General features: G+C 33.5%; 4 protein-coding genes across 5 annotated transcripts; 1 reads left to right on the forward strand and 3 right to left on the reverse strand.

Annotated features, from left to right (window-relative positions):
- Nucleotides 1-862: 862 nt before the first annotated feature.
- On the reverse strand, nucleotides 863-4676 carry LOC126702569 (RING-H2 finger protein ATL48-like). The gene is made up of 2 exons (XM_050401314.1): nucleotides 4374-4676; nucleotides 863-1416 (listed from the first exon to the last, which is right to left on the reverse strand). The coding sequence occupies exons 1-2, from the start codon at nucleotides 4456-4458 to the stop codon at nucleotides 1244-1246; spliced, it is 258 nt and encodes an 85-aa protein (XP_050257271.1). The 5' UTR covers nucleotides 4459-4676; the 3' UTR covers nucleotides 863-1243.
- Nucleotides 4677-12746: 8070 nt separating this feature from the next.
- Nucleotides 12747-14979, forward strand: LOC126704216 (protein FAR1-RELATED SEQUENCE 5-like). Its single transcript, XM_050403235.1, has 3 exons — nucleotides 12747-13894; nucleotides 13995-14211; nucleotides 14434-14979. The coding sequence occupies exons 1-3, from the start codon at nucleotides 12747-12749 to the stop codon at nucleotides 14977-14979; spliced, it is 1911 nt and encodes a 636-aa protein (XP_050259192.1).
- A 3465-nt stretch (nucleotides 14980-18444) lies between these two features.
- On the reverse strand, nucleotides 18445-20042 carry LOC126702050 (ubiquitin-like-specific protease ESD4). Of its 2 annotated transcripts, XM_050400655.1 has the most exons (8): nucleotides 19895-20042; nucleotides 19719-19803; nucleotides 19547-19633; nucleotides 19295-19396; nucleotides 19080-19223; nucleotides 18872-18981; nucleotides 18714-18783; nucleotides 18445-18627 (listed from the first exon to the last, which is right to left on the reverse strand). In XM_050400655.1, the coding sequence occupies exons 2-8, from the start codon at nucleotides 19785-19787 to the stop codon at nucleotides 18553-18555; spliced, it is 657 nt and encodes a 218-aa protein (XP_050256612.1). In that variant the 5' UTR covers nucleotides 19788-19803; nucleotides 19895-20042; the 3' UTR covers nucleotides 18445-18552. The 2 variants fall into 2 exon arrangements, with proteins under 2 accessions (XP_050256612.1, XP_050256613.1); XM_050400656.1 differs by lacking the exon at nucleotides 19295-19396 and having other exon boundaries at nucleotides 18473-18627.
- LOC126704217 (uncharacterized) lies at nucleotides 19870-21136 on the reverse strand. The gene is made up of 3 exons (XM_050403236.1): nucleotides 20363-21136; nucleotides 20087-20260; nucleotides 19870-19998 (listed from the first exon to the last, which is right to left on the reverse strand). Exons 1-3 carry the CDS (start codon nucleotides 21134-21136, stop codon nucleotides 19870-19872), a joined length of 1077 nt encoding a protein of 358 aa, XP_050259193.1.
- Between the last annotated feature and the right edge of the window lie 2561 nt (nucleotides 21137-23697).

Below are 23697 nucleotides of genomic sequence, written 5' to 3' on the forward strand. Positions count from 1 at the left end.
TAAATTTAAGATAAACTCACCATTTATGTTTCCTTTTTCCTTTTTTCACATAATACTAAATCTCACTAACTAAATTTAAGATAAACTCACCATTTATGTGTGAGAAGATAACATTGCTCCCAAAGTTTTAAATAATTTTCCATAAGAAAGACTGCAAGCCTTTTTTGATCATATAAAATCATATATACCTCGTCAAAATTGTTTAATACAGAACATCTCCAATGTTATGAATTTTTTAAAATGCTCTCATTTGAAGTTCCTTATTCAAATCCTAACCTGTTGGAGTTCAACTAAAGATACTTGCACTACTTCATCTAGGACAATTGCTATATTCAAGAACTAGTCATTCATGCAATAATTATCTTTGTAGAAAAAATCAAACAAATTAGGGATAATTACACTCTTTCACCCTAAACTATACCCTATTTTACAATTTACCCTCCAAAGTATCAAAATGCACGCTTGACCCCCTAAATTCATAACCCTGTAACACTTAACCTCCTACCATCTACTTTGGTGTTAAGTATACCAGAATTTAGCAATAAAAAACCAATTTACCCTCTATCGGCTGTTTTGGAAAGAGGGGTAAATTGGTATTTTAATGCTAAATTTCATTAGACCTAAACCCAAAACAGACAGCGGCTGTTTTGGAAAGAGGGGTAAATTGGTATTTTAATGCTAAATTTCATTAGACCTAAACCCAAAACAGACAGCAAAAGATTAAGTGTTACAAGGTTATAACTTTAGAGGGATAATCGTGCATTTCGATAGTTCATGGGACAAAATGTAAAATGAGGTATAGTTTAGAATGAAAAAGTGAAAATTTTCCAAAAATCTGAGCCAACTTCTTTTCCATCTCATCTAGATTCCAAAATATATGGTATATTGCAAACTTCCTAAAAACCATTCAAATTACCAAATATTGTCTTATTTTCTGAAGACCTCATCTCAGCCATGCTTTATATTATAGCAATCGAGTGACCAAAGATAGAATCTAGAATCAGTTGTACATGGATGGAATGCCGCGAGCTTATTTAGTTACTCATCAGACATAGACTAATAGCACTCATTCTGGATCTCTCTGTAAGGTTATTTTATTCACCATAGCTAATATATTGGCATAAAATTGCATTTCAAATTTGCGTCAAATGAAGTTGTAGAATAACATTGACTGTTGCTGACAGACAAAATCACCATCAGCTGGAGAGCTGGGGAGGCAGGAATCAAGAGCAGTTTACAGGGTCTATTTAGATCCCCAAGGACTCTCCCCATAGTAGTAGGCAGTACCAACCATAAGTGCTACTGTAGCACCTTGGGCAACCACACGAGCTCTCATTAGCACCTGACCCAACTGAGAATTGCCTCTTCTGAAACTGACTAAGCCAGCTGTGAGCACACCAGCTGTCATAAGTGCACCTGAAATATTTACATCCATCAAACAAACAGATACTGAGTATTCATTGGAGAGAAAAAATAAAACATTTTAGGTAGTGATGAAAGGAAAGTGTGACATAAATGTTGAACTTCAGAAAGTCAGCTTATAAAACCAACAACACACAGCTCAAGAATTACATTTTAAAAACCAAAGCCAGGTAAAATTTATTTATCTTACCCCCGAAAAAAATCTGTGATGGTAAGTAAACATTAAAAGACCAACACAAAAACATTGGAGAAAGAGAATCAACCAACAATCTAAAACGTATAACATTTAAGTGAACGGTTCCAACAAGCAAAGATTATGAAACCAGCAATCCAAAGACATAACTAAACCCTTGAAAATCCAGTTGCTAAAAAATTCATTAAGAGGTCAGGTTCATGCCAGGTAACAATGAAGTCCAGTTGAAAACCCAGCCATAATCAGTCCAACACAGTTATACTACTGAATTTAAATGATATATTTGGTAACTAGCCCCAAATGCATTCAGTTTGTGTTAGAATTGAAATTAGAGTAGCAAAAAGTTAAAGAAAGCATAACATTATTTCAGCCTGTTAATAATGTGGATTAACCTGACTCCATTTATTAGCAAATCATTAATAGTGAGAGGATTTAGGCCAAATCTTGCTACCTATAGAAAATGATACTTCCCATGAAAAGTAGGGGTAGAAAAAAAGGGGGGGGTAGAGGAGACAAAAAACTCATAATACTCCTAGCCTACACTCCACGAAAAAGAGTCTTCAGGTTGGAAGTTGGTAAAAGCAACAGTTAGCATTACATTTTTATGTCCAATTTACCATCCAAGATATGCATTGTACTGAATATCAAAGCCATTTTGCAAACCTAAGTGATCTATGTTTAGAGTAACATTCATAGACCTGAACAAATTGGGAAAGTCTTCCATTAGGTTACCATTACCACCCTAAATGTCTTTCTAAAATTCACCTTCGAGATCAACTTTGAAGTTTGAAATACCACCCATTATGAAATTGATTAAAACATTTTGACATAGCTTCCAAATGGCCAACCCCACAGCTTCCTTGAAGCTCCTTGGAAATCATTCCTCATCATACAACCATATTTCAACGCTAGAATAAACCCCCACAATCTGTCATTAACCAATCTCCAAAGCATTTCATTGCAAAAACATGAATCTTAGAGAAGCAATCAGAGGGTTAAAAAAAGGATTAATGGTATCCATGAAGCCCAACAAAGCTTCCAATTCCCAATCAAGGACAGCCCTGAAAAAACATACATCCCAATGAAGGACCACATTAATGAACTTCATAAACTCAGCCACACTTGCCTCCTTATCTCAGCAGATTCCAAATAATGATGTATTCTGTAACTAACCCCAAATGCATTCAGTGTGTGTTAGAATTGAAATTAGAGTAGCAAAAAATTAAAGAAAGCAGAACATTATTTCAACATGTTAATAATGTGGATTAACCTGACTCCATTTATTAGCAAATCATTCTAGCGAGCGGATTTATGCCAAATCTTGCTACCTATAGAAAATGATACTTCCCATGAAAAGAATGGTAGGAAGAGGGGGAGCGGGGTGTTTAAAGAGGAGGAGACAAAAAAAAATCAAAATATTCCTAGCCTGCACTCCACAAAAAAAGAGTCTTTTGAGTTGGAAGTTGGTAAAAGAGACAGTTATCCTGTTACATTTTCATGTCCAACTTACCATCCAGGATATGCAGTGTACTGAATATCAAAGCCATTTTGCAAACCAAAGTGATCTATGATTAAAGTAACATTCATAGTCCTGAACAAATTGGGGAAGTATTCCATTAGGTTACCATTACCAACCAAAATATCTTTCTAAAATTCACCTTCGAGATCAACTTTGAAGTTTGAAATACTACCCTTTATGAAATTGATTAAAACATTTTGATATAGCTTCCAAATGGCCAACCCCAAAGCTTCTTTGAAACTCTTTGGAAATCATTCCTCATCATACAACCATATTTCAACGCTAGAATAAACCCCCACAAACTGTCATTAACCAATCTCCAGAGCATTTCATTGTAAAAGCAATCAGAGGGTAAAAAAACAGACTAACACTGTTCTTAGGCAAGGAAATGGAACCCTGATGGACAACATAATACTTATAGGGATAAGATAAAAATTGAAAGAAAATATTAGAAGACAAGAGAGAGAGAGGAGCATTGTGGATCAAGATCATAACAAACTAGCTGACCAAGGAAGCACAGATATGGGTATAGGTACAACACAGTGACACAAGCAATTTCTGAAAAATTATAACATAAAACGGCCGGTACGACACCAATATGACACAGATACAACACAGGTACGGAACCCTAGAATGTGACATATGATTCAAATAGATACAATTCTCCACGAAGTATGCAGTCCAAAGCTCAGAGCAGTAAGCTTTCACAATGGAGTAAGACTATAATAATTAATAACAATGGCAAAGAAATAAGTCAATAGAGAACTCAACCAGTAAAAAGAAAACCATAGGCAGATTACATAGAATACCACCGATTATACCCGAAAAATATCGACAAAATATTTTCCAAATGACCAAGAACATTTCTAACATTAGAATTTAGAACAATCTAACAAATACACCCAAAACAAGACAAACCATCCCACACCCAGATAAAATTGCCTCAATCTGCACCAATTCTATTAGACCCACAAACTGAGACTTTCCCCCAATATCTCATACAAAGCTATCTCTTTTTCCTCTTATTTAAGGAAACCCAGATGAACATAACCTAACCCAATCTCAAAAAGATCCCAAATTTACATAAACATGTCATCAATATTAATAAAAGTCAAGACTTTACAATCACATACACATGTTAAGGTTCAAACCAAAGTACAATGAAACAACAACAACAACAACAATAATAACAAAGACAAAAATATATGGAAAATTAAGGAATCAAAAATGGGGTTTTACCAATAGGGACAAGAGGGTTCCTGATACGCTTCCTCTGCTCAAAAAACTCTTCCAAATTGGGCTCAGTCGCACCCACCTTCTCCATGTTAGTATAGTTATAAAAAATAAAAATAAAAATTTTAAAAAAATATTAGGAATTTAGAGAAAATGGATCAGATTCAGACCACACATAGACAGGAACAAAGGAGAGGCTGCAAAATGCCTTTAAATTTCAACAGGTTGGTGTTGGAGTTGGTGTGGGAGATTGGAATTCGGAGCGGTGGGGATTGTGATATTTTCAATACGGGTCTGGATGGTCCATGTTGGGATTGGATTTTCGGGTTCTAACTTTGAACAGACACCTGTGACCTGTTGGGCTTGGATGGGCTAACTGGCTAAGTTCATGTTATTATCGGGTAAAAGTTAATCAATGCCTCCCAAGAACATTAAAATAGAAAATATTTTTGTCTAAAAAAAAAAATAGAAAATACTTTTAGAAATTTTTTATGAAAAAATAAAAGTGGGTTTGAAGTAGTTTTAATAGGTTGTGGGTTCCAGTTAGCTCAACTGGTAAAGTTTCTGATGGTTGAATAAGAGATTTAGGGTTCAATCCCTGCCTACACCAAAAACTGATTGGTGTATTGGTCTGATGACAAAGAGCTATCACCAGGAGCGGATGCCATAGGTTGAAACTCTCTTAAAAAAAAATAGTTTTAATAGGTTATAGGTAATTTAAATTGGGGGACACTTGTAGAAAATTAGAACATTAGAAATCTAATTGGAATAGTGGCAGTTTCACAAAAGATCTATATTTATATATTGAGTTGAGTTCAAGTTACACCTAGTGTAACTCTAAGTGATATTACACCACTTAATAACTTATTATTAAATGCAAATTTTGACAAATCTACCGTTGGATTATATTATATTCATATACTCTCCATGCTTGCAAAATTTCACGATGATCAAAGATTAATAATCATGTTATCAAACATTTTTTTAAATTCAAGTTTTTATAGTTTAAAATAATTCATAAAAGATGAGTTTATGGATCACAAGGTAAATAATATCCGATTAGTATGAAAATTGACATACATGTTAAGCACATATAGAACATGTAATTTAACGGCAGAATTCTTAAAATATGAATTTTATAATAAATTATTAGGTGGTGTAACATTACTTAGAGTTACACCAGGTGTAACTTGAACATCTCTCTTATACGTTAGTCTCATCACAAGCACAAGCTTTGCGTGTGCAATGAGAATTTTTTTTTTTTTTTTTTGGGTTTAGTGAAATAATGTTTAAAAATGAGATAAAAATAGTGTCCTAATTTTTAGGATTTTTCTCTGCATAAGAGTTTATAAAAGTTTAAAAGCCTAAAACTTAAGAACTTTTTTAAAATAGTAAATTACTCTTTTAACAAATTTGTGTTTTTGAATTTAAAATTATCTAACTAAAATATATGAGTATTTTAAAGAGTTTAAGGATTTGTGTGAGGATATTTTAGTATGCAAAATAATAAAACTTAAATAGGAAATCCTTTTATTAGTAGTATAGATGATACATATTTAATTAATTAATAAAATTTAAATTATAAAAATGGTATAAAATAAGCCTAATTTAATTAAATTTGTTTATAGAAAATCAAATTCGATTTAATCAAAAAAATTTAATTTTTGATTGCTTTATCCAAAAATATAATGAGTTCTAATTTGTAACTTCTCTCTCCTAGCCTCCTTTCTCTTTCGCAAATCAATTATTGATTATCATTGACCTACGGTTGACCAATAGCTGACGGGCATTTACTGACCATGAACTTTCTACTAAACGGCATTTTTTACTCACACCTGTCACTATTCCATTTAATTTTCGTGTAGATTCCAAATAGATCAAAATATATATATATATATATATATTTTTTTTTTTTTTTTTCTATTTGGATACGTTTGTTAATTAAAGTTTTGGTTCATATAATTATTTATAGAGTAATTCTACGGTACTCCCCGAAAAAAGGGGGAGTACGGTACCCATTAGTAGGTAACCTATTATACCATGTTACTTTTTTCTCACATTTGACGGTTCCATTCTCACATTATGCAGTTCCAACATCACATGTGACAGTTCTTTTTTCACATTTGATGGTTCCTTTACTTTTTTCTCACATTTGACGGTTCTATCCTCACATTATGCAGTTCCAACATCACATGTAACAGTTCTTTTCTCACATTTGGTGGTTCTCTTACCTTTTTTTTCTCACATTTGACAGTTCCATTCTCACATTGTGCGGTTCCAACATTACATATGACAGTTCTTTTGTCACATTGAGTGGTTCCCTTAATTTTTTCTCATACTTGATGGTTCTATCCTCACATTGTGCAGTTCCAACATCACATGTGACAGTTCTTTTCTCACATTTAGTGGTTCCCTTACTTTTTTTTTCTCACATTTGACGGTTCCATTATCACATTATGCAGTTTCAACATCACATGTGATAGTTCTTTTCTCACATTCGATGGTTCCTTTACTTTTTTCTCACATTTGACAGTTTCATCCTCACATTGTGCAGTTCCAACATCACATGTGACAGCTCTTTTCTCACATTTGGTGGTTCCCTTACTTTTTTTTCTCACATTTGATGGTTTCATCCTCACATTGTGTTGTTCCAACATCATATATGACAGTTCTTTTGTCACATTAAGTGGTTCCCTTAATTTTTTCTCATACTTGATGGTTTCATCCTCACATTGTGCAATTCCAACATCACATGTGACAGTTCTTTTCTCACATTTGGTAGTTCCCTTACTTTTTTCTCACACTTGACGGTTTCATCCTCACATTGTGCGGTTCCAACATTACATATGACAGTTCTTTTGTCATATTGGGTGGTTCCCTTACTTTTTTCTCACACTTGAAGGTTTCATTCTCACATTGTGCAGTTCCAACATCACATGTGACAGTTTTTTTCTCACATTTGGTGGTTCCCTTACTTTTTTTTTTCACATTTGACAGTTTCATCCTCACATTGTACGGTTCCAACATCACATATAACTGTTCTTTTGTCACACTGAGTGGTTCCCTTAATTTTTTCTCATACTTGATGGTTCCATCCTCACATTGTGCAGTTCCAACATCACATGTGACTGTTCTTTTCTCATATTTGGTGGTTCCCTTACTTTTTTCTCACACTTGACGGTTTCATCCTCACATTGTGCAGTTCCAACATCACATGTGACAGTTTTTTTGTCATATTGGGTGGTTCCCTTACTTTTTTCTCACACTTAAAGGTTTCATCCTCACATTGTACAGTTCTAATATCACATGTGACAGTTCTTTTCTCACATTTGGTGGTTCCCTTACTTTTTTTTCTCACATTTGACGGTTCTATCCTCACATTGTGCGGTTCTAACATTACATATAACAGTTCTTTTGTCACATTGAGTGGTTCCCTTAATTTTTTCTCATACTTGGTGGTTCCATCCTCACATTGTGCAATTCTAACATCATATGTGACAGTTATTTTCTCATATTTGGTGGTTCCCTTACTTTTCTTCTCACATTTGACGATTTCATCCTCACATTGTGCAGTTCCAACATCATATGTGACAGTTCTTTTCTCACATTTGGTGATTCCCTTACTTTTTTCTCACATTTGATGGTTCCACTGTCACATTAAGTAGTACCAACATCGCATCTAACTCTATTTTTGTCACATTCAGTGGTACCCTATTTTTTTTATTCTCAAATTTGATCGTTCCGTTATTACATAGGGTAGTACCCACATTACTTCTTACCGTACTTTGTCACATTCGGTAGTACCCTAATTTTTTTCCTTACAATTGACAGTTCAATCGTCATTGTAAGCACTACCAATATCACATCTAACCATAATTTTACATTTAGGCATATCACTAAGGTCACTTTTTTACTTACTAATAACCGCTCATCACAATAATAATTTTTTTAAAGTTATTAAAAATTTAGATCTAAAATCAAAAACCAAAAAAAAAAAAAAAAAAAAGCATCCCATGAATTTAGCCCAACCACAATAATTACTCTTGTTTACAAAAAAAATCAGCTGGAATTATCTTGGTTTCTTCCACAAATATTTGAATATACCAATTAACTTCCTACGTATCTCCCTTGGTAGCTTCCATCACATTCAAGGTCATACCTCCCTATAAAATAACATAGTTGAGGTCATGTTCTTGATGTTTATATTTTTATTATTTATATATGATGGTAAACCAAAAATTAGACTATCTCCAATTCATCCATAGTGTCGTTCAAGACCAGAAAGGTCATCCAAGTGCAAGAAGGTCATCCAGCATGGAGTCACCTGGACGACCGCCAAACACTTCAAAATTTTCAGAGTAAATCTATATCCAAAAGCTTATGATTCAGACCATGTTCTACTATTCAGAAGTAGGAGCAAAATTCTTGTTCATCACTCTAACTTCCCACTAAGTTCTTAACTTCTGATGACAGTTGCAGAAATTAAGTCTGAACCTTCTAACTTCCATCCACGTTGAGGAAGTTACTAAAGAAGTAACCACTCCAAAGCTCACTATAAAAGGACTTAGCCATATGAAATCAAAGTAAGTTTTTCACCACTTATAGAGTTGGAATTCCTGATTTCAAGACAAAAAACTAACTTAAGCATTAGAGGGTTCTTGGCCAATTCACCCCAGTCATCTTTGATCTTGTGCTTCTTTCTTTTTAGGCCTTCCAAGCAATCTCAAGCCCATTGAAACCCGAAGCATTCAGCCTCCTGGTTTTCTATGCGTCATCAATATATACTATAAAATCGAAGATGTATAATCTTATGTGCTTTCTAATTGTTCTTATACAACATCTGCAACTTAATCACAGTTGTGTGTTTATTGTGGTGTCTAAGGTTGGAAATAGGGTGACTATACAATTAGCAAGTTATGCAAAAAATCAAATACAAAGATTGTTAACAATTTTAAAATTTTCAGTAAACACTTGAATTAAAACTACAGATCTAGTATGAAATAGTCATCAATCAAGGCTATTATACTAAATTTTATATTTTTTAGGCATTTTCATTAGATCCACATGTGCGAAAATGTCAAATGACTGTGTCTGACATGGGTATAACCACCCCAACTAAAGTGTCTATGCAATTTTGTTTCATAAAATTATTATTACATTTAGACCCATCTAAAACAAAATAAACATCCCAAAAAATTTCCACAATAACAAAAATTACCAATAAAAAAGCTACAAACAATTAAGGACAATTGGCCAATTTTACCAAAAACGAACAACCCAGTCACTTTAAAAAAAATTATCAAAATAATTTTGTCATTGAGAGTTCAGCATATTGACCACAGTGATAAGTGTGAGCCTTATTTGAGTTAGCAAAGCCTACACTAGCTAAGTCTAAGAGAGTCGTAATAGCAATGAAATTTTTTCGTTGTTGAAGACTTATCGATGCCACAAAACACTTCTCTCTCTCTCTCTCTCTCTCTCTCTCTCTCTGGGTTTCGCAAAATTTATACAAACTCGTCATTCTAAAGCCATTTGGTATTTGTTCCTATAAAATATTGGAACGTGTAATTTGAACATAATTGTCTGTTAAAAGGTCAATTTTCATTTTTATACTTTGTTCGAATCAGCATGGTGGCAAGTCGGTATATTTTTTGCCGAGCAACTCTGGTTCGAATCCTTCATGCCTGCAATTTTATTTTTTTGAATTTTCAATTTTCGGTCCATAAGTTGAAAAGCCCACAAGATCCTACACCCAAGAAAAACCCTAGTTCATCCCAGATCTTCTTTCCATCAATGTCGGTGATAACAGCCACTAATTTTCCTCTCTTTCTATGCCCTTTTGTTCGAAGTCTCCACCGTTTCTTGTCACTAAAATCTCAGTACATCTCATCCTTATTCTTTAGGTTTCCATTTGGGGTTTTTGCTGTTTGACATTTGTATTGCTGAATTGTTATTAATCTTGTTTTGTTTTTGTTTTCCTTTTGGTTTCACAAGGCTAGGGACAGACACAAGTGGGGGCCTGGGCCCCTCTGGGCCATTTTTTTTTTAAGTAGGTTAATTTTCAAAAAAAAAAAAAAAAAGACTTGGGCCCCCTTACAAAAAGCTTGGCCCCTTCTGAAATTGTAACCCAGCCTGCTAGTCCACATGTAAATAAAAATAAAAATAATAATTAAGTAGGTTAATTTTCAAAAAAAAAAAGAAAAAGAAAAAGAAAAAAGACTTGAGCCCCCATACAAAAAGCTTGGACCCCTCCCAGCCGGCCAGCCCACATGTAAAAAAAAAAAGAAAAGGGTTTAGTCCAAAAATGTAAACCCAGCAGCCTGTCTCCGAAGTCCAAATGGAAAAACAAAAGAAAAAAAAGAAAAGAAGGCTGAGGCAAGACAGAGAGAGTGACAGGCTTTTCAAAAAAAAAAAAAAAAGACAGTGAGAGGGGAGAGACTTTGCCGCTGCCCACGCCGTGAGTGAAGTTGCCAAAACGCGAGGTGAGAGCTTGAAATCTTGCTGCTGCCCACATCGTGACGCCGCCACCACGCGAGAGCGACGAGGCCCATCTCGCAGACCCACGCGACACCCACACGACCACACCCACCACGCGACACCCATCTCGCCGTGACGCCGCTGCTAGCTTTGATCTGCTCCAGCCTTCACAGTCAAGTATTTAATCTATCCTTCAAAATCTCAAAATCTGTGCTTGTGGTTTTTTTGTTTTTACTGATGAGGAATTTGTGCCTGTGTTATTTTTCTTTGGCTTTTTGGCTCTGTGACTCTGTGACTATGTGACTATCTTACTGATGAGTCTATGTTTGTCTTTGTGAATTGTGACTCTGTGTGACTATATTATATAGATAAGAGAGAGAGTAGAGTCTCTAAAGATTAGAGAAAATATCAGTGTTTGACTGTTTGTTGTGTGGTAGTTGGACAACAAAATAAGGACAAGTTAAAGGCTCACAGCAAAAGGAAAACTGAATCAACTTTCAAAGAATAAAAATGGTAAAAGTGTTTGTCGATAGTGGATAATAAGTTCATAGTGTCGGTAGTGGGATTGGTGAATGGGTCAGTGACAGAAAAAAGAAAAGAAAAAGAAAGATAATGGCAAAGAGACAAAAGATAAAAGACAAAAGACAAACATAAATCATATAATACTAGACTCTGAGCACGTGCGTGAGCGCGTGCTCAGAGGCTCTTCTATTTTCTATTTATTTGGTAAATTTTAATTATTTTTTGATCTCTTTACACAGAATGTACTAAAAAAATTAAACATGTGAATCTGGGCTTACTAAACTCAGGAAGACACTTCCCAAATCCAACTCCCACAATACATTCTAACATATATTTACATCCAGACAACATGAAATAATTACCTCTAGAGATGATGTTGCTCTGTTAGGAATGTAGACTTTATAATGAACTTTAGCAGCCAAGTTGTCAACATGAAGGGACTTCAAAATGGTGGCATATCATTTGTAGCACGGACTTCACGTCCCCTACCCTTTGATTGCAAACTTTTATCCTGAAAACATAAAACAACATTTATTACAAAGGCTACATACAAAAATAGTTGTTGCTATGAAGGATAGGGATGGAGGGAGAACATTATAACTACTTAATGATAATGGGCGGAAGTTTGAAGTTGTGTTTGTGAGAATTTGTAGACAAATTTTTTTTAAAGCGATAGTTCATCGTAGTTTATCTTATCCAATTGTTAACTTTTTTTTTTTTTTTTTGCTGGGAATATATATATATATATATATATTTTTTTTTTTTTTGATAAAATTTTTGTTGGGAATATTGGTGGTTATTTAAGGAATAAGAAAGAATTTTGAACAATTAATTAATTTTTCTTTAATAAAAATAAAAGACAATGATTAGAAGTTAAGAGTAAAGCTTCAGTTGAAATTAGGAAAAAAAATATTGAATTCAAATAGGAGAACGTGTAACTGGGATTTGAAGAGGTATGCTAAATTTTAGGAAGATGGGTGAACGTGGGATTTTTTTTTTAATTTAGGATATGTATAGGATATGTAAAAAGTGTGTGGAATGTATCTAAATAGAGATAATGTAGGCGGATTTTTAGGAAAAAAATGTGTCAAACTTTTGAAATTTGTTAAACCGTTTAGTGATAAAAAGTTGTAGACAATTTCATTTTTGCAATTACTTAGAAAAAAATTGAGGAATCCAAACAGATGAAACCTCTTAAATAGTAGTATAGATAATAAATTGTCACAAAAATTTATTAAAATCATAGTGAAAACTCAGAACATTATAGAGATGTTTACAGGGGATCATGATACAAGAATAATATATTGGTCCTCTTTATTTCTTTATTTTTTAATTGAAAATTGTACATCTTCTTTGTTTAGGAATAATATATTGGTTCACATGGATCATGAAACGGAGAACGAAGGGAAGACTGATTTTATTGATTTGGAAAAACATTGGAGTACTATTCTCAAAAAAGGAATAGATCAGTTGATTGATGACCAAATAACTGGTTTGAAATTCAGTTCCCTAGATGATGGTGGAGAGTTTTATAACACATATGCAAAGTTGGTTGGGTTTAGTATTCGTAAAGATGAGATAAAGCGTAATAAAGATAACATTGTGACCTCTAGAAGATGGGTTTGTGCAAAGGAAGGGTTGCGAATTAGGAAAAATGAGTCCAATGTAAATTGCATGAGTGAGAGACCAATAACAAGAAGTGGTTGCAAGGCCGCTTTTCGTATTAGATTTGAACGAAAGTTAGGTGAATGGGTGGTAGGAGAGTTTAAAAGGGAGCATAATCATGACTTAGTTCCGCAATTTGAGACTCAATTTCTCCGTTCACATAGGACTATTAAGGATTCTGATAAGGCTCAGATTATAGCATTGCATAATGTTGGGGTCAAATCAAATCAAATCATGGATCATATGATCCAACAAGCTGGAGGATACGAGAATATAGGGTTCACTTCAAAAGACCTCTACAATTACGTAGCGGCAATTCGCAACAACAATACGCGAGATGGTGATGCTGAATGTGCTTTGGGATATTTACAAGCAAAAGTAGACATGGACTCCTCATTTTTTTTTAAATACACTGTTGATGAAGAAAGCCGTTTGGCTAATCTGTTTTTGACAGATTCTCAAAGTCACTTAGATTATGCATGTTTTGGAGATGTAGTCGCATTTGATACAGCATATAAGACAAATGTATACAAAAAACCCCTTGTTATATTGGTAGGAGTCAACCACCATTGGCAAACTATAGTATTTGGTTTTGGACTATTGGTTGATGAGACCGTTGAAACATATACTTGGGTGTTGCAAAATATGCTTGTAGCAATGAACAATAAGACTCCTATTTCAGTCGTGACAGATGGGGACAAAGCAATGAGTAAAGCTATTAAAACGGTTTTTCCAAAGTCTCGACATCGTTTATGTGTGTGGCATCATGAAAGGAATGCTTTTGCAAATCTACATGATAAAGTATATGAAAGTTTTATTAGGTGTATGGTACGATATTTTACACCAGATGAATTTGAAGACATGTAGAAGAAAATGGTCGACAATCACAATTTACATAACCATGAATGGTTGCATGAAATGGGCTGAAGCTTACATGAGAGGTCATTTTTTTTCTGGGTGCAGGAGTACACAATGTTGTGAAGCCATGAATGCATTCTTGAATAGATTTCTAGATAGGAAGACTAGGCTTTATGAGTTGTTCCAGCAAGTTGATAGAGCACTTTCACGTATTAGACACAATGAGATGGGGGCAGATTTTTCTTCAAATTATACTGAACCTATTCTGATTACTGGGTTAGCTGAAATAGAGAAACATGCTGCTACTATATTCACAAGGGAGGTATTCAGCATGGTTCAAGAAGAATAATTGAATGAACAAAAATTCATTGTGCTTTACTACATAGATAAGGAAGGTTTTCGTACGTACACCTTATCTCAGTATGCATCCCCTGACTCAAGATGGGAGGTTGTGTATTGTCAAGCTGATCAATCTATGAAGTGCTCTTGTTTGCTATTTGAGTCATATGGATATCCTTATGGGCACCTATTTGCTATTATGAAGGTTGAACATTTGAAACAGATTCCACCGACATGTATAATGAACAGATGGTTGAAAACAGCAAAGTCCGACCTGCCTTACAAACTTGAATCCCAAATGTCTCCTGATATCATACGTATGGCACGGTTTAGTGCATTGTCTGCTAGTTGTTGTCAGATGTGTTACTTTGGTTCAAGAACAACACAAGGCTTCAAAGAATTGAAGGTTGAAATAGCAAGGTTGACACGCCGCATGGAAGAACTTTATAATTCAAGTAAAGAAGCTGCTGAAGATGGGATACGCACTGCATCCAATAAAGCAAACTTAAATGTTCGTGATCCAGCCATTGTTAAGACTAAAGGTGACCATGGTAGCACGAGCAACAACCACAGCCATGCGAAAGTTAGGCGATGCAGCAGTTGTAAAGATGTTGGACACACAAGGCGCACATGTCCATCTACACATATTCAACAAGGTGAACATGTTGATGGTGACAACGTCCCTGAATCCATGGAACATCCAGCTGTTGGCTCACCTGATTTGGAAACAAATTATTATAATTTTCTTTAATAGTGAAATGTCGATGGGATATTTACTAGACAACATTTGAATTTTTTTTTTCTGGCTGTTAGCTTTTTTGGTTAAACTTCATTTTTGGTTATTATTATCACATTGTTAGTTTTTGGAATAGAGTTACTGGATTGGAGTTGGTATTAAGTTCATCTTGTTACCACTGGTTCTTTTTAGTTGCTTGCTTTATGTTTTCTAATATGAAAAACTCTTTGAGTATTGATCTTAGAAGCAAACCTTGAGTTCTTAGTCATGTGGCTTAATGGTTAGAAATTTTCTGTTCTAGGTTCTGTTTTTATTTTGATATTCTAATTATGTATTCCAGGACTAGTACTGTTAGTTTTATATCTATATAGGGATCATTAATGAATTGCAATGATATTGAAATCCTTATGAGATAGATATGTGCTGTTCATGTTTGAGCTATTTAGATAGTTGAAGTACATGTAGGCCCTTTGACAAGAAGCAAAATCAAAACTGAAACATCTGTGGGGCAGAGCTACATCATCCAGAAAGGTGTGGTGGATCCACCTATTTTCTATTACCATCGATACTTGCTCCTTCAGTTTTTCTTATTTTGGTCAGAACTTATGTTAGTTTTTCTATACTTGATGCACTTGGTATATGGTAATGTAGCTTCAAAAACTTTTTTTCTCTCTTAATATTCATTCTGTGAGCTACTTATCCAAAAAAAAAAATGTATCCTATGAGCTGGGAAGCCTCCGAAATAGTTTATTTAGTGTCTATATGCTAAGCCATTCATAAAAACAATGTCAGGCAAAAGAAGAAAAACAAGAAGAAGTGAAAAGAACAGGCTAAAGAGGAAGAGGCTCTTGAATCTGGTAACAACACCGAAATCAATGTTCCTATTGAGGATGAAAAGCAGCCTGAGTTAAAGAGGAGTTCCAATCTGAACCAAGCTTCACCTGTTGAGAATGATCGTGATCATAAGCTATCTAACAAGAAGTGAGAACAGATTTCTCATTTTTTTTAGTTGATGTATTTGACTATAAGGACAGTTGAGTATATATCCTGTATGCTCAAACTGTGCCCTTGAACTTTTCTTGTACATCTTGTTAAATATATGCATTTACTCTATACTTTATCACAAAAAAAGAAAAAAGAGAAAAAGAAAGAAAGGGAGATTTCTAATTGCTTATATTGTTGAAATTCATATAGTTTACATGTTATTAACATGAGTTTTGTCTGTACATGTGCACAGGGACCTTGGTGTTGATTTGGACAATGTTACTGGGAAAAATTCCTCGGAGGAGAAAAATAGAGAAGAAAAAGAAGAAGTCGACAACTGAGGAGGGTGAAGGAAAAGCTATTGTGGATCAAACTGTTTCAGCTGTGGGAAATAAGGAGGTAGAGGAAAAACAAAGTGAAGTCAAGTCATCTCGAGTGAGAACCTTTGCAAACGGGTTGGTTATTGAGGAGCTACAATTGGGCTGTTTCTTTGCGTTTCCGAGGGTGAAGGAAAAGAGTAGATGGTGATTCTTTTGTGTGAAGAGAGAAAAAAGATTTTAAAAAATCATGAAAATTGATATTTAATGAAATGGTTGTATAGATAAATAATCAAATGTGGGTGTTTTGAAAAAATGGTTAGGTAAAATATAAAAAAAAATAGGTTCATACAAGTTTTTTTTAAAACGTTTTGCTTTCCATTTTTATTGTCTTGTTTCTTGTATGGTTCCACCTTTGGTGGGATGATAAGTGTTGATGCACTCTTTCTGGCTTCTGTTTATTTTTGGTTCTAACAAGCAAGGGCCTCCCCCTACAAAGCTTTGGATGTCCCAATCAGGCATATTTATATAAATTCTTTTTATGCAGCTATGGAGCTAAAAGTGCAGGGAAGAAACCACCAAATTCATGGCTCATGTTTGATGTAGAGTTGGTTGATGTTCGTTGATGATGTTGCTTTTGTGTTTTCCTTGTAAGTTTTTTGAGGTTCTTGCTTTCTGCAAAAATTAGAGGTTTGTTATCATGAGGATGTAAGATTACGAAAAAAAAATGGAACCATTGTTTCAATCTGGGAACTGGTTGAGCAAAAATTTTATTTGAAAATTATTGTGTTTGAATTATATATCAATTACTTTACTCATAAACTGAGTTATAAAAATTATTATTTTGCGCAATATTTTCCAATTATACAATGTGCAATCAAAGTGCTCGTTGATATGTGCTCACTTGGATTACGTGTAATTGTGTAGCATCTTCGTTGAAATTTTTACATATAAATGTTACTTGGTTTATACTTGTGAATCATTTTTTTTTTTTATGGAAAACTTGTGAATCAATTGAAGACTAAGAAAATACTCCTGTATGTTTGAAGTTATGGGAACATGAAACATTGTATTGGGAATGTGAATTTTGAAAGTACGTTATAGGTCCCACATGTTTTGGCTTTTGGATGATGAAAACTAATACAACTTAGTTTTCACTAATCTAAACACCATCTAAGATCCTTCAAAACCGAAGACAAAACACTAATGACTAACGTGACATTGAGATATTTCAAATATTGAAGTCCGAGTGTAACAAAAAGGCCCACATGGGGGACCATCTACAAGGGGAAGCAAAAGGAGTCAATGAAAAATTTTCCATTAACAATAGACATATTCCTTATTAGTTATTATACACTCACCGTCCACACAATACCACATGAACCAATTTATGTGCAAATTGCAATATTAGTAATATATTAAAGTGTGCAATAGTAGTAATGTTGTGTAGTAGTAATACAAAGTGTGCAATGGCAATAATGCTGAGTGTATTAAGATTTTCCGTTATGTAGCTCTTACTCTAATAATGCTGAGTGTATTAAGATTTTCCATGCAGTAATGGCAGTAATGCTGCATGGCCGTCTTCTTACCATTGGGCCCCGTCTTACCAATGTGCGATGTAAATGTGACAGTTCTTTTGTCACATATGAGCCCTTCTTACCATCCTAACATTCATTTCTCTACTTCTCAATTACATCTACTTCTACCAAATCCACGTAGTTAAATCTTTCTAGAACATCCCAGAGAGACATCATTATTCTTTTGTAGAATAACATAAATCCTAAGACAAACTTTTCGAGTCCTAGCACTTAAGGAAAAAGTTTTTAGTGAAAGGCCTTATATGCCCCTTATAATATTGCTTCAAAAACAGAAAATTCACTTAAAGACTCTTAGACTTTAGAGCCTATAAACATGCGACAAAGGAACCCTTTTATACATTTCATCTTCTAGATAACTACGACCAGGGCTTTCAAGTTGTCTGAAATCAAGGTACCAACACTATACAAACTCTCTTAAACTGAGATGGTTGTTGACAAATATATATATGCATCTTAGCATCCTCACCAATCAAACAACATAAATTGATATCTAAAAACATGCAGTGCAACTCACATAAACAAGGGTAGTGCAACTCACGAAATTCAATCTCCCTTTCAATCAAAAATAAAATTCAAATAAATTGCAGCATTTTCCAAAAAATTCAGTTATCAAATTATACAAATCAAAGTCATTCCAATGACCGAAAAATATCTTGTAGTGTAGTTTTTCTAGCATTTTCTATTTTTTTTTAACGTTGTTCATTTTCCATTGAAAGCACTAGATTTGATGCCAACTTGTATCGAATACGTTTCGACCAACTCTCCTGAAAAAAGTAGACATTGTTGATGAATAAAAGGCTTAAGCAAATTATGCGAAAACTGTAAAATATACTTCCAATAAATATATTACCATCAAGGTTAGATTCTGTTTGATAATTTTTGTATGTATGTGCTTAATAACATACATGCCGCAATCATACCTAAAATATGAAAACAGTTAAAATATAAAAAACCTAAAGATTCACGCAATAGTTATCCATATGTGCAAATCTACAATTTAGTACGTACCCATTATCTTGTATAGGATTCAACGGGGGTGATTTCAATGGAAATTTGGTAATACTATTAGTATAGTTGTCTTTCTTTAGATAACTCAATAACTTATCGAGGCCTTTTACCTATCGCAAAGTGAGATTATAAGCAATTATTACGTACAAAACTTAAGTAAACCACATATCAAAATTATTATTGAAAAAAATAGAAAAAGAGACAGTACCACTGTTTGCACATTTTTTATTCGAATGTCTTGCCTAGTTGTGCTTGGCAAAGAGTCCAATATATGTATACATTTTTTTCTTGAACTAAAGTCAATGACACATAAGTACCAGTGACTATTATTGTCATTCATAGGGATATAAATCTACAAGTACAAACAAGCAATATATTAGCATGTGTTAATTTAAAATACACAAGTGTGTTGAGTAAATTTACCTGTTCACAACACATCAATCTTGACATATACTTGTCATCGTCCCTATATGTCCTTTTAAACCATTCCAGTGTGGGATTTCCATCTTCTTCAATCATTTTTTGCTACAAACATATATATATATATATATATATATATAGAAATAACTAAGGAATGAAATACTATAAGCACAACCCGAAACATATATAAAAAATGAAAAGTAATATGTTAATTAAATACTATATGCACAACCAAAAATAATTAAGCAAACTTACCGAGAAATGTGTTGGCAAATGCCACGCATATAGTGCTCCATACTTTTTCTCTTCCAAAGTCATCATGCAAATGGTCAAGTTAATAATCTAGCATAAAATATTATTGTTACAATTAGTGAATAAATAAACAAAATTAATATTATATTTTCCTATTTTAATTTCATAAACTAACCTGACTGCTTATCCATTGGTTAGGGAGCAATGAAAAAAAAGCCGCACGATCACCATACTCATATTTCATGCTAGAAAGAACTTCACTGAACATTATTCATTAACATAATATTTAGTTAGATCTTATTCAAAAAATGCATTAATATTAATTTCTATATATAAACAAAAATGACAAACCTCCCATCTAGATCCTTATTGAAAATATAATTGCATATGATCTTCTCCAATTCAGTAAATGGTGCGAACTCATTGATACTCTCCTCATCAACCAGTCCAAATTCCTAAAACAATATAATATATAATAATTAACATAGGAAAATATGTTGTATTCACACCCTAATTTATTAACGTACACATTAAAGGATTCACCTGGGATGTATCTTTGATTTTTTTCATCTTTTTCAAATTTGGAACTACAGCTTGGGAGGTGACAATTGGGCTACGTTTTAGAGATTTGGTGACTTTACTCTTGGCAGAATGTGTAACACATGATGCAATAATTCTATTGTTATGTGAGAAAGTTAATTGTAGCATATCCACATCCTGCACAATATATAACAAATGAACAAAATTAAAAAATTGTGTAGCTAATAGAAATTCTAAACTATTTTAAAATAATTAACTAGCAATTATTGTATTGCTTACCACATTACGAGATAGGACTGTTTTGCTACCAGGTTTTTGTATGGATTTGCTTAGCCCAACCATGTGAACATTGCGGTCATTCTCTATTGTGTCTTGTATTGGAGATGGTGACACCGTCTTAAATTCTCTTTTAATGGGTACTGTATCATCTTGGTGCATTTTGTCTTGAACTGGAGATGTAGACTTTTTCTTAGATTCTTTTTTAACATGAACTGTATCATCTTGGTCCATTTTGTCTTGGACTGGAGATGTAGACTCTTTCTTAGGCAGCACTTTTGTCTCATTTTTAAGCTCTTCTACAATATCATTTAGGTCCAAATCAATGGTATGTCCAGTATGTTCCCTTTTTGCTACATTCTTTAACTCCAAACAAATAGGTTTGGATGTATCATCTTGGTGCCTTTTGTCTTGAACTGGAAATGTAGACTTTTTTTTAGATTCTTTTTTAACATGAACTGTATCATCGTGGTCCATTTTTTCTTGGACTAGAGATGTAGACTCTTTTTTAGGCAGCACCTTTGTCTCATTTTTAAGGTCTTCTACGATATCATTTAGGTCTAAATCAATGATATGTTCAGTACATTCCCTTTTTGCTACATTCTTTAACTCCAAACAAATATCATTCTTAAATGTTTCCGTATTGTTTGCAAACACATTCTTTAACTCCAAAACAATCTCATTCTTAAATGTTTCCATATTGTTTGCAATGACATTCTTCAACTCCAAAACAATATCTTTCTTAAATGTTTCCATATTTTTTGCAAGGACATTCATGGTGTTATGCAAAACTAGCATATCATCTCGAATACTTGTTAATGATTGCTCAAATCTACGAGTTGCTTCATCAGAATCCTGTGGATTAATTTATAGGAACAATCATAAAAACATGTCCATTATCAAAAAATCATCAAAGTCATAAAATTTATTGAGTGGAAACAATACCATATTTGGCTTGTGTTCATCCCTACATGGCATAGCATGAGATTGATTAATATATTGCTTTTCCAATGGAATATTGGCAGTCTCATATCCACCCTCCATTTGTGTTACTACTAACTATAATAAACATAAAATAAATAATGTCAACTACATACGGTAAAAATTCAAATAAGCACTAGATTTAATAGAATAATAAGTATTCAAACATTATAAAAAATCAATTGTTACCTTAGGACTATCAAAACCTCCAATTGAATGTAATTTCAGCATCCTTTGCTTAACTTCCTCTTTTCCCCCAAAAACAAATACGTGGTCGATGTCGTTTGGAAACATGTTCAACGTCAATTTCAACATTAACGTGTTCAAAATAAAACAACTGCAAATGTATAAAATGTTATAAATTTATAATCAAGATTCATAGAAATTTAAGAAATAAAATTGTATTCTTGAATGTAACTATTTACTACATATTACCATTAATAACAACACGCAACCATCAACTGCTATAAGATTATTGTCTTTATGTTTGCGTACACCTTGAATGAGAAAATCTAGCACGAACTTCGCCCAATTCAAGTTTCTAATCTCTTCAACATTACGGCAAATTAAAACAAAAGACCGTTTCATATAAGATTTTGTAGTGGGACATAATAAAATACCCACTATAAACAACAAAAAATAACTCACAAATTCATTTCCAGATGTTTCCATCTTATTCAACTCATCCTCTAAGAGCTTAATTGGTATATCCCCTTCCACATTTAATCCATATTGTTGGCACATATGATTTATCTCTTCTGCGCTCCCAACAATAGATATATCAACCCCATTTGATTTTATTCCTAAAATATATTCTACATCTTCAATGGAAATCGGTAACCTCTTACCACAAATATCCAATGCACATGAATTTTGGTCAAAATGATCAATTAACCATTTGCATAAGTCTCTATCCAAATTTATAAACTTTAAATCCAACAAACTACCAAACCCTAACTCTTGAATGACAGATTTTTGTCTTAGATTCAATTTGTGAATCATCGAACGAACGCGACCAAGGGTACACCGAGTATCTAATGAAACCTGCATTATAAAATGAATAAAAAGGGTTTTATAACGAAATTTAATACATAGTGATGCATTCTAAAAGTTTCGTAGGTAAATACTTACTTTACGTGGTTTGCAAGGAATATTATGTTTTAAATTTGCATAATTTTCACAATTCTCACGTGCTTCCCTCCTATACTCTAATTTAGAGTCGTCATCAAGATTATTCCACTTTTTTGTAATCTCATCCTTAACCTGTAATTTTAGATTTTCATACTCAAGTATGATGTCCATGAATATGTGAACTAAAAAATAATAATAACCTAAAAAAATATAAGTATTATTCAACTTACAGCTTTGCTTATCTTGACAATGCCTTAAGCTTTCATCATTTCTACTTGCTTTTTACTAAAAATCCAAATTGAACAAAACTCACTTTCTTGAATATAACATTAGGATAAATAAAACAAGTGAATATATACTAAATTGCGTGAATCTTACTAATAAATTATAAATGCTCCAAGTGGTCTTTTCGGGGGCCTAACTTGGGGAGCATCTTGCTCTTCAATGTTCTTCGCTCTCCCCATACTCCTATCGCAATATAACATGAAAAAAAAAAAAAAACAAGGTAAGCAATAACATGCATTAAAAAGTAAATACATTTCACGGTTGAATTTTGAAACTAGACAGAAGGTGAATTTTGAAACTAAACATAAAATAAATTTGTGTGATGTGGACACAAGATATAAGGAGTCTACTATCAATTGGGCCTAAAGACCTAAGCCCAATCTCTTAATTAGTAATTTTCTTTTCCTATATGGATCAGGAGTTAAAGTTCTTTTCTTGTAAGCAATGTTTTGGAACTCTATTAAGAAGCCCTGGGTTCAATTTTATAAGACAAAGTTTAATTGATAATAAAGTTTTCACTAGTGTTATTTCAATTGCTTGGTGCCAACCCTAGCCAACCCTAGGTGTTGACTCCTAGCATTTTCTTTCACTTGGTTTTGAATCCAAGCAAGCCAAGGTGCTAAATCCTAGGTCCCATCCTTTATTTTCTTATTCTTTAATTTATTGTTGCAAATTTTTCGTTTGTCTTTCATCACTGTGTACTTTATAAAAGAACATTAGGTACTCATGTTCATAGTGGAGGAAAAAAAGTCCAACTGGTTTCAAGATACAAAGAGGAAAAGTGATTAGGAGCTCAAAAAATAGAGTCCCAAAAGATTATCAGGATTTTTTTTTTCTTTAAGTAAGTTTTTATTCACATAAAAAAGAGCAAAGATGAAACACCATCAAATACATGGGTTGTGAACTGAAGGTGCATCTAAATCCAGCAAACTAGAGACAGA

The sequence above is a fragment of the Quercus robur genome, chromosome 10 (assembly GCF_932294415.1).
Source record: "Quercus robur chromosome 10, dhQueRobu3.1, whole genome shotgun sequence".
Lineage (NCBI taxonomy): Eukaryota > Viridiplantae > Streptophyta > Magnoliopsida > Fagales > Fagaceae > Quercus > Quercus robur.